This window comes from Cynocephalus volans, chromosome 3, assembly GCF_027409185.1.
Source record: "Cynocephalus volans isolate mCynVol1 chromosome 3, mCynVol1.pri, whole genome shotgun sequence".
NCBI classification, from domain to species: Eukaryota; Metazoa; Chordata; class Mammalia; order Dermoptera; family Cynocephalidae; genus Cynocephalus; species Cynocephalus volans.
Window position 1 is genome coordinate 11,952,513 of NC_084462.1, and position 11,176 is coordinate 11,963,688.

Here is an 11,176-nt window from a genome sequence, read left to right on the forward strand (position 1 = left end):
CAAAGGCATCACCATTGACATTTGGGGCCAGATCATTCTCTGTTCTGAGGGCTGGGGGTTGGGTGGTGGGCTGCCCGGTGCAGTGTAGGATTTTCTCAGCATCTTTGGCCTCTATCCATAGATACCAGTTGCTAGTGGCACCTCCCAGTTGGGACAACCAATAATGTCTCCAGATATTGAACAAATATTCCAGGCAGGGAAAAAAATCACCCCTCTATTTGGAACTACTGGTCAAACAGAAAACTTCTGATAAGAAATGAAGGAAACATACACTTACTAATTTCCCTCATTTTGACTTCTCTGTTGGCTGTGAAGGTGTGAGTTCTTGCTAAAGGCTTTTTCACACACCAGGAGCATACTGTCCCTTTCTAGCATGTATTTTCTGGTGGAGCATTAGGGAAGCCAGGTGTCTAAAGGCTCTCCCACACTGGATGCATGGATCTGGCCTTTCTCCAATGTGAATTTTGTGGTGATTATTCAGGGTAGTTCTGTCAGTGAAAGCTTTCCCACACTCAGTGCACACAAAAGGCTTCTCCCCAGCATGCAGCCTACGATGCCTTTGAATGCTTGACTTACACCGGAAGGCCTTTCCACATCCCTGACATTGATACATAGAATCCTCCCCATGGCTTTTCTGATGCTTGAGGAGAGCCGCCTTACTGGGGAAGGCTTTCCCACATTCTGGGCAGTCCTCTCGGGCTCCTGGCACATGAATCTGCTTGTGTTCTGACAGGTGGGAGCCATTTCGGAAGTGCCTCCCGCACTCTTCACACTGATAAGACTTTTCCTCTTGATGGAGGCGCTGATGTTCTGAAAGATGTGAGTTGACCCTGAAGGTTTTCCCACACACCTGACAGTGATATGGCTTCTCTCCAGTGTGAATCCTCTTGTGCTCTGTCAGGGATGAGCTGCGACTGAAGCATTTCTCACACTTGTCGCACTTGTAGGGCTTCTCCCCTGTGTGCACCCTGCGGTGGCGAGTGAGCTTCGTGCTCTGCTTGAAGGTTTTCCCACACTCATCACATTTGAAGGGTGTCTCCCCTGTGTGGATCCTGTGGTGACTGCTGAGGGTGGAGCTGCTGTTGAAGGCTTTCCCACACTCCTTACACTTATAGGGTCTCTCCCCCGTGTGAATTCGATAGTGTGTAAAGAAGTATGAGCTGTGCCTGAAGGACTTCCCACACATATCACACTTGTGGGGTTTCTCTCCTGTGTGAATTCGCTCATGTTCCACAAGGTGAAGGGTCTGGTTGAAGGTTTTCCCACATTCCTTACATTTAAAGTGATTCTTCCCCTTTCGGATGCTCCTACACTTTGTGAAGCTCACAGCATCCTGTGTTTTTCCATGAATGTCTTTCTTCAGAGTCTTCTTTCCTTGAGGGGTGCTCTTTGGTGTTGCTGTCATTGATGTTTGACTCAAAAGTCTCCTCAAGGCCACAGATTCATGCTCTTTCTTGCCAGGGAGGATTTTTTTGCATGATCCTGCAGCCAAATTTGGGCCAGATTTCCACTTGCCACGAACTGGTCTGTCCTCACTTTCCACAGCTCTTTCTGCCCTAGTGCCCTGGGGGCCACCCCTCTGGGCAATTTTCTTCACCTTTCCCTGCCATTGTGTCTCAGAACGACCTGGTTTCAGAAGTTTTGTCTTCAGGTTGTGCCTCGTCTTCTTGTCTGAAAGAGGTTTAGAATGTAAACATATCTGTTTTATGTCACTCTTTTTAATTTTTTTTAATTTTCTGACAGATGAACATTTATAATATGTCACTGTTTTTATTTTTGGTTAAAATGTTTTATTGGAGTATAACATAAGCACAAAAAAGAGCACAAATATAAACTGTTTGGCTTGACTAGCATTCTCAGAGTGAACACATTCATGTTCACAGCACAGAGGTTAAAACCAAGAAATGGAACCCCAGAAATGCCTGTTCCTCCTCCACTCCTTTCTAATCTTTATCCTCCCCCCTAGGAAAATCACAATTCTGACTTCTAACAACATAGATTAGCTTTGCCTATTTTGTGCATCATATAAATGTAACCCTATAGTATGTACCCTTTTGTATCTGGCTCCCTGTATTCAATGTTATGTTTGGAACATTCACCCATATTGTTTCATGTTGTTTTGTGTCATTCATTTGTGTTGTTTGTAGAATTTCATTGCATAAATATACATAATATACTTAATTATTTTATTGTTGATAGCCTTTTGGTAGTCCCCCAGTTTGGGGTTGTTCTAAACAGAGCTGCTATGAACATTCTTGTACATATCTTTTGGTGAATATACATATGCATTTCTATTGGATATATACCCAGGAGTGGAATTTTGTGATATTGAGTATGAATACGTGCAATTCTAGTGGATAATGCCTAACGGTTTTTTTCTCCTAAACCGCTCTACCAATTTACACTTCCACCAGCAGCCAATGAGAGTTCCAGTTGCTCCACACCTGTTATTGATGGAACGTTTGTGTCCTCCCAAAATTCATATTTTAAAAAGCTAATACCCAATGTGAACGTATTAAGAGGTTGAACCCTTGGGAAGTGATGAGGTCATGAGGGTGGAATCCTCATGAATGGGATTACTGCCCTTATAAGAAGTGACCAAAGAGCTCTCTTGTTCTCTTTCCACTACATGAGGACAAAATGAAAAGTCAGCATTCTGCAACCTGTCAAGAGAGTCCTCTGCAGAACCCCACCATGCTGGCACCCTGAACTCAGACTTCCAGTCTCCATAAATGTGAGAAATAAATTTGTTGTTTATAAGCCACTCAGTCTTTGTTCTAGCAACCAGCACTTACTAAGAGAACATCCTTGCCAATGCTTATGTTTCTCATTTAAGTCATTCTTGTGGATGTGTAACGATATGACTGGAAGCTGGTTTAGAAAGTACAGACTACTTTAAGGTATTACGTAAGCTGGATGGGTTATAAATAGCAACAAAATTGAAACTGGGGAAGAAGAAATTGGAGTGAGAAAGAGGATTATTGTTATTTTTTAGTGAATACCACTTGTTACTCTCTGGGATTCTTATTAAATGCAGGTATTGTATTAACAAAAGATCTATATGTATTCTATATTCTTGAGGTTCAGAATGTGGTGGGTGATAATTATGCTACTTAGAAATGTGCTATTGTTTCTCTAAGTCAACAAAGAGTTGTGAAGTCGTAATAATACTCAAAAGGATTAAGGTCACATGCCAGACAAGCCTACACCATGAAATGCTGTAAATATCTTTTCAACCATTAAGGCACTCATACATACACATAAGGAGGAAAGTAAAAAGATTCTGGCTGAAGTAATAACTGAAAAACAATGGAGGAAGAACACTTCAGGGGAAGGAAAGCAGCAGTGCAAAAGCCCACATTTAGGTTTTCTGTTGCTTTCAATTATAAGAACCCGATACAGAGGGTGTGGCAGAAGGAAGAAGTGTGGGAATGAGAACATGAAGGTCTAAGAATCTTGCAGGCTGGAAGAATGAAAAAGTATTTCTAAAGTGAATCATGTTCTGCAGACTTATCTCTTCTCACCAAATCCCTGAGCATGATGGACACTAGGGGAGGGTTTCCCATCAAGGCATCAATGACGTCACCTCCTACTCACCCATGGAGATGTTGTACCCATTGATTCCCTCATCAACTCGCTGGGGGCCTTCATAGGTGGCTCTCTCCTTGACACAAGGCTCATCTCCTTGCTCCAACCTGAGGATCAGCTTTGGCTTGGAAAACTGATGCCCTGCTCCACAGAAGGAAAGAAGTGTTGCATGCCTCCCAGATTCCTTCTTCAAACCAAATGTTCGCACAGAAAGAAGACCAACAGGATGATACAAAGGACCTCCAGCAGGAACACCCCAGCCTTGTACTGCCCACACCTCCCAACGCTACCAGCTCAAATCTCTGTTGGTGGGATCCATGTAGTTTCCAGAAAGCAGAGCCTCCGTTATAGAGCATATCAGCCAATCAGCCCATTCCTGGTCTCACTGTCCACCGTGATTGATTTAGTTGTGGTTGTGTGACTGAAGCCAGATCCAATCACAGTGAAGGTCAGGATTTGCAGGGGGGGTGGGGGGATTGGAGGGGACCACCCAGCACCAACACTTCCACCATTCCTGCTCCAAGTGAATTAGAAAGCATGAGCCTCTGGAGCAGCTGGCAGCTATATTGAGACCTCAAGCAGAGTTAGTCTTAGGATGAAGCTAACACCATCAAAGCCTCAGTGGCTGAGCCCAGCATAGGACATAGCTCAGCCAAGCCTTCTGTAAAATTCATAGCCTTTCAGAATAAAGAGGCCAAGAGGCTCTCATGAGCCCAGGCAGAACTGTGAGGAGGTTGTCCTTACCCAGGGAAGCCAGGTTCCTATAGTTCTCCAGCATTACATCCTTGTACAGGTTCTTCTGAGTAGGCTCCAGTAGCTGCCACTCCTTCTGGGTAAAGTACATGGCTACATCCCTGAATTTCACTGGTTCCTGTAACACCAACCCCCCATCCAGATCACTCAGTGACTGTTCTCTCACACAGCCCAGAGGAGGAGGTGAAAAGACAATGGAAGTTTATAATGTGTTCAGCATTCTACATTGCAGTATATTGCAAAAATAGGGCTAGTTCTTCACCCCGCTCTGTGTCCACAACCTTTGCCATGTCACCACTCAGTGCCCTCCCATTCTGAATACGAGCTTGACTATGGGACTTCTTTGGCCAGTGGGATGTTGGCCAAATGTGATAGAAGCAGAAGCTTGAAAAATGCTTGCATAATTGGCACTGTTCTCTCTCTGGTGCCTCTACTGCTGCTATGAGAAAAAATACACCTAGCTTAGCCTGAAAGATAAGTAGAGCCATGATAAATTCCCCAGGCCCCGAGAGAAGCCAGCTTAGATGAGTTGACAACCAGATTGTCATAGGAGTAAGCCCAACCAGATCAGCAGAATCACTTACCTGACTCCTTATTGCTATATGCCCCTGAAGTTTTGTGCTTTTTTGTTACATAGCATTGTCTTGGCTACAGATAACTGCTGCATGCATATTCCAAATGTTCATGTGATATTTGAGAGGTGAAAGAATGGATGCTGTGGTACTTTGGAAACATTAATACCTGGAAGAGATTCTTGCACAACAGTTTATGACCATCTGGGAATCTCTCAGTTTGCATATCTATGAGGCAGATACAAGTGATGGATTAGAATACTTCTTGAGGAGCCAGACTGCTTGGGTTTGAATCCTTGCTTGGCCACTTACAACATGTGTGACCATGGGCAAGTGGCATGAGCTGTCTGTGCTTCCATCTCTTATATCTGAAATAAGGATAATAATAGTATCTACCTCTTGGGGTTATTGTGAGGATTAAGTGGATCAATATAGGTAAAGAAATCAGCTCAGTATCTGGCACATGGTCAGGACTCAAGAAATGTTTATTATTATTCTACGTATTTTTTCTAAAACAAGGTAACTACATTGTATATTGATAAAATAAAATAAAAATAGGGTGATAAACCAGAAATCTGCTCTGATTGAGGTCAACTAAATTCCTAAAAGTCTTGGGGAAATTTGAAATGGGCAACAGCCATGTCTACACCCTCTGGAACTGTTACCACAAGACTATTTTTAACCTGACAACAGATTTACCAGCACCCAAAGAACTCATATTAATTTGGGAATATTGAAAATGTATCCTGTGACCCTTACTTATTCATCTTTACCTAGGATGCAACTAAGAACTAATCACAAACCTATGTAATCAACAGAAAAACCAATGTGCTGATTAAGGGACTGTCTCCTTTCCTACCCTTTGTTCTTCACATTTTTGTGATTGTAAAAATGCTAAAGTTCTGCTGGCCCTTCGGAAAGCACATCTTAAGGCAACTTAGTGGTGTTCTCCCAGGCCCTGGATACACATATTGGCTCAAATAAATTCTTCTCATATTTTATCAGTGCCACAGGACTTTTTTTCCTGGTTGATAGGCAGGATCCTGGAAACAATGGGGGTTTCAAAAATCGGTTTATTTATTCGTGTATTCATCATGGCCTGGAGTTGGGGATATACTAAATCTAAGAAACCAGGGCTGTGGTGGACAAAACACCCATTTTCTTTTGTGATAATAATAGAAACTATAGGTGAGCACATGGCTGCCCAGCCAAAGACTACAGTTCCCAGCATCCCTTGCAGCTAGATATAGTCATATGACTGTGTTCTAGTCAATAAGGTGTGAGCAGAAGTGATATTTCCTTGCCTTTAGAAGGAGGAAAGCACATCCTTCCTTTTGGGTCACAGTGTGGACTGGACTTGAGATGAGCCATCCTCAGCCACAGTAGGGCAGAGCAGCAAGATCAAAGGATCCTGAGTGACCATGCCCATGGGGCTACCAATACCCAGCCCCAGGATGTTCACACACAGACTATCACTTGAGAGAAAAATCAACTTCATTCTATTTAAGGAGCTGTGTTTCAGAATCTCATATGACAGCTGCCAAACTTGTGTCCTTCAGGGGCTCCCAGTCTACAGCAGGGAGCCGAGAGATAGACATAGTCCCAGAGACAACACAATGTGACACAGCAGGTACGAGAGGAGGCAGAACATGTTGAGTTGAGAGCACAGAGGAAATTACCAGTTTTGTATTTTCAGAAACTCTAGAAAAGGCTTGAAAGAGGCGGGGATATTTGAGCTGAGTCTCAAAGGATGAGGAAGAGTTTGCAAGGCAAAGCAGAGCAGGAGTCATTCATAGGCAAGAAAAAGCCAAAGTGAATGTAATAACTTAAAAGGGAGAGAAAACAGAAAAGATGAAGAGACCATTAGCACCATGGTCAGAGCCGGCTTTCCCACAGGGTGTGGGTGAAATAAGTGGACTCAGGTCCAGCCTGTCTGAGTTAGAATTCCACCTTAGCAACAAAGAGCTGAGGATCCTCAGGCAAGTGACTTCCTGTGACTCTGTTTCCACATGTGTAAAACGGGAAGAATAATTAACAGTACTGCCTATTAGGGGATAATCCAAGGAAGGAGTCTATAACAATATTTGTCACTTAATGAGTGCTGGAAACACATTAGCTCCTACTTACCATTACTGCCTCAGCGAGTTTCTTAAAACTATGTGCTTTTGTAAAAACATAAATACTACTTTTCCAGTACAGGTTGAGCACTCCTAAGCTAAAAATCCAAAATTTGAAATGCTCCGAAATCTGAAAGTTTTTTAGCACTGACATGATGACGCTCAAAGGAAATGCTCATTGTAGCATTTTGAATTTCCAACTTTTGGATTAAGGATGCTCGAACAGTATGTATTCTGCAAATATTCCAATATGTGAAAAAAAGTCCAAAATCTGAAACACTTCTCGTACTGTGTATATACCACAGTGCTGGCACTTGGTAAGCTATAGCAATTTCTGCCAAGACTATTGTTCCTACCTAATGGTTATTGAGTATGAACGTACTTCACAAAGCTTATGGAATGATTTGTATTATCTTTTCATTCTACTTTCCCACAAACTTTCTGAAGTATCCTCCTACTCCTCTTCTACATGACTGACATGCTATAATCTCATGTAATCCTCACAGGTTAGCTTCTGTTGTTATTTTCCCATTTTACAAGAAGAAAAAACTGAGGCAAGAAAGCTTCAGTAAGTTGCTCCACTCATTGTGATCAGAAGTGGGGGGATGGCTGGGCAGAGGATCAGAATTAAAAGGGTGTATCTAAACTTCTCCAGGGATGGAAATTTCTGGTGATTTATATTACAAACACTTATATAATAGGCATTTTCTAAGAATGGTACAAATGTGCACTCAATTCTCATAATAACCCCATGATGGAAGTACTACTACCAGCCCCATTTTACAGATCAGGAAATTGAGGCACAGAGAAGTTAAGGAAATAACCCAAGATGACGAAGCTGTTAGTGGCAGAGGTAGGATTTGATCCAGGCAGTCAGACTCCAGAGTTTGGGTTCTCAGCTTCATCAGGCTGGCATTCTCTGCTGCAAGGCATCAGAGGGGACAGGAGGGTTGGTTCTCCACTCTGTGCCTCTTCCTTTGGAGCACCATCATTCCTCTCTTCCAGGTTTTCTCAGCCTTGGCTCTACTGACATTTAGGGCTGATTCATTGTCTGTCATGGGGATAGGAGGCTGCCATGTGCATTGTACTGTGTTGAACAGCATCCCCAGCCTCCACCTGCTAGACACCAGTAGTCTCTCTGTAGTTGTGAAAACCACAAACGTTTCCAGACATTGACAAATGCCCCCTGGAGGGCAATTTGTTCACAGTTGAGAACTACAGCCTTATTCAATATTTCCATCATTCTGTTTTGGGAGAGGCAGAACTTCCACTGCCTTCAGAGATGGACATGTGACCTGAGCTGGGCCAATAAGGGTCCTGCATCCCCCAGTTGTTGATTGGCTCAGTGTGGGCATGTGACTATAATAGGCCAATCAGAATATTCCCCATTCCTAAGTTCTTTTCTTAATCTTAAAGTGTCTCCTCACTGATTGCTTCTTAGTTAGATGTGAGGAAAAAAACACAAAGTATTCAGTGGGGAAATTGAACAACCATCTTGACTGGGTGGATCAAAATTAGCACCACCAATGATAGCATGCAGACCTCATGCAGATCTAAATGTGAGACCCTGAGAAGATACGGCACCACTTATGTGGCACTCCAGACAAAAATGCACAACCTAAATCTAATTTACAGAAAAATGGCCAAAAAACCCCGAAAATGTGACGGTGTGTGAATCTAGTCTTCAAAAATGTCAGTGTCATAACAGAAGGTTTTTCAGATTAAAGAAGACTACTTTATGACTGCCAAATGCCATACCTGGCCCTAGACAGGATTCTGTACTTGAGGATAAAGAATGCTAAAAAGGACAATATTTAGCTAATTGACAAAATTGGAATATCAACAGCAGATTTGATAAAAGCATTGTATCAGTGTTAAATGTACGAAGATGAAAATGGTGCCTCAGTTATGTGAGAGAATATTCTTATTCTTAGGAGACATAGACTTAAGTATTTAGGGCTGAGTTCTCTGATGTGCACAATATATGCCCAATGATTCTGAAAACAATGCATTACATATATATAAAACAGAGAAAGAGTATGCAAATGAAAAAGCAAACAGGGCAAATATTAACAATCAGTGAAACTGGGCAGTCTTTGTGCTATTCTTGCAACTTTCCTGTGAGTTTTAAATTATTTTCCCAAAAAAATTTTTTTTTAAGAATCTTCCCTGAGACTTTTGCTGGCACTAATATGAAAAATGTTCTTGTCTCCAGGTGACACAAGCCTGAGCTAAAGCCTGTGTGAGCCTCCGGGTGGTTCTGACCTTGGCAACAGAAGTCTGCCTCTCCTGATGTCTCCCTTTGGCCTTTCTCATTTGCTGCAGGGCCCCTTCAGGTAAACTTCAATTTAACAATTCCAGAGTTGAAGAAAAAGTCCCAGGGCCAATTCGGATTGGCCAAGATTGAGTAACAGGCTCAGCCCTGAACCAATCACTGTGGTCCTCGACATGGATGCTGTGATTGGTCAGGGGCATGCCTGGAGGTGGGGTGTGGATAGGATCAGCTCAATCCAAAGTGGTTGGAAGACAGGGGGTCCCCCAAAGAAAAATCAAAGGTGTAGCAGAAGAAGGGGGCATGGATTCCAGGTGGACTATGCCATGGCTACTTACCTCAGCAGGAACCATTCACTAATTCACTGCTTCATTCATTTACTCATTCATTCATTTATTCAACACATGTATATAAAGTTCCCACTATTTATCACATATCCTTCTAGGTACAGGGGATACATCAGCAAAATACAGGCAAGGTTCCTGCCCTCACAGAATTACTCTAGTAGAGCAGAAAGATGATGAACAAATAAATAGTATATTGTTAAGTAGCAATAATTACTCTAAAGAAAATGAAGTAAGGTAAGGGGATAGAGAGTGATGGGGTGGAAGTGACCAGGGGAGGTTTCCCGGAAGAGGTGACATATGATCAGAGACAGAAATTAGGAAAGAGGAGGCAGGAAAGAAGGGAGCAGCCCAAAGAAAGCTCATTCACCATGAGATGGGTCCTTTGAGGGTGCAATGGAGACCCAGCCAGAATGGGGTCTATTCTGGGCAGAAAGGGTGTGAATGTGCCTGCACTCTCTGAATAGAGCTGGCTACTGGTCAATGGGAGGAGACAAACAGCTTACCGTGCTCCAGGCTGGCAGGAGTCTGGCTGGCATTTTCCTCTTCTTTTTGGAGAGCTTCTTTGGTGTATGAGTAGGATTCTGTGAAGGCAGGGCTGGTGGAGAAGGAAAAAGTAATGAGGCCATCCTGGCCTGTGAGGGTTGGGAAACTCACTCATAGTAAAATCTTAGTAATGAAACAATTGACAAGAGCTATCATGTTTTGAGTACTTACTATGTGCCAGGCACATATTTAATTTTTCTTAACAATTCTACCAAAAGAAAACAAACAAACAAACAAAAAAACTCCATAATGTTATACATAGTAAGCTACCACATATGTGAAAAAAGTTAAACAGATACGTACACATAGTTGTTCATATGAGCATAGAACTTTCCGGAGACAATACAAGAAACTGGAAAGTAACTGCCTCTGTGGAAGGAACTAAATTGCAAGGTTACATTTAACTGTGAAGTCTTCTGCACATTTCCAATGTTCGTTGGTCTTCATCCTAACAGTTTACTGAAAGTGTTCCAAAACACAGATGAATTGAAAGAATTGCCCAGTGAAAACCCATATACCTGGCTTCTGCCATTAGCTTTCTGCTATACCTGCTTTGTGATGTGTCTAACCATCTATAAACCCATCTGTGCATCTGTCAATCCATCTTATTTGGGGGCTGCTGCTTTGGTTTGAACGTTTATCCCCTCCAAAACTTATGTTGAAATTTAATCCCCACTATAAAAGTATTAAGAGGGTGGGAAATCCAACTATGGTATTTGAAAGGTAGGACTTTAAAAGGTGATTCAGTCATGAGGGCTCTGCCCTCGTAAATGATTTAATCCATTCATGGATTAATGGATTAATGGGTTAATGAGTTATAATGTGAGTGAAACTGGTGGCTTTATAAGAAGAGAAAGGAAAATCTGAGCTAGCACATGAACATGCCCTTGCCCTCTTGCCATGTGAGGTCCTGTGCCAACTTGGGACTCTACAGAGAATCCCCACCAGCAAGAAAGCCCTCACCAGATGCACCCTCTCAAACTC

At 42.6% G+C, this 11,176-nt stretch overlaps 1 protein-coding gene across 1 annotated transcript; it reads right to left on the reverse strand.

Annotated features, from left to right (window-relative positions):
* Positions 1-340: 340 nt before the first annotated feature.
* Positions 341-10,275, reverse strand: LOC134372421 (zinc finger protein 723-like). Its single transcript, XM_063089936.1, has 4 exons — positions 10,153-10,275; positions 4,333-4,459; positions 3,598-3,729; positions 341-1,671 (listed from the first exon to the last, which is right to left on the reverse strand). Exons 1-4 carry the CDS (start codon positions 10,273-10,275, stop codon positions 341-343), a joined length of 1,713 nt encoding a protein of 570 aa, XP_062946006.1.
* Positions 10,276-11,176: the final 901 nt, after the last annotated feature.

What these genes read in the sequence shown, in the direction of transcription:
- LOC134372421 (XM_063089936.1), bottom strand. Translation starts at nt 10,275, where the DNA reads ATGGCCTCATTACTTTTTCCTTCTCCACCAGCCCTGCCTTCACAGAAT. An exon ending in TCCTGCCAGCCTGGAGCACG is followed by an intron (nt 4,460 to 10,152) that starts GTAAGCTGTTTG and finishes TTGGTGTTACAG; the next exon opens with GAACCAGTGAAATTCAGGGA. An exon ending in TGGGTACAACATCTCCATGG is followed by an intron (nt 1,672 to 3,597) that starts GTGAGTAGGAGG and finishes AACCTCTTTCAG; the next exon opens with ACAAGAAGACGAGGCACAAC.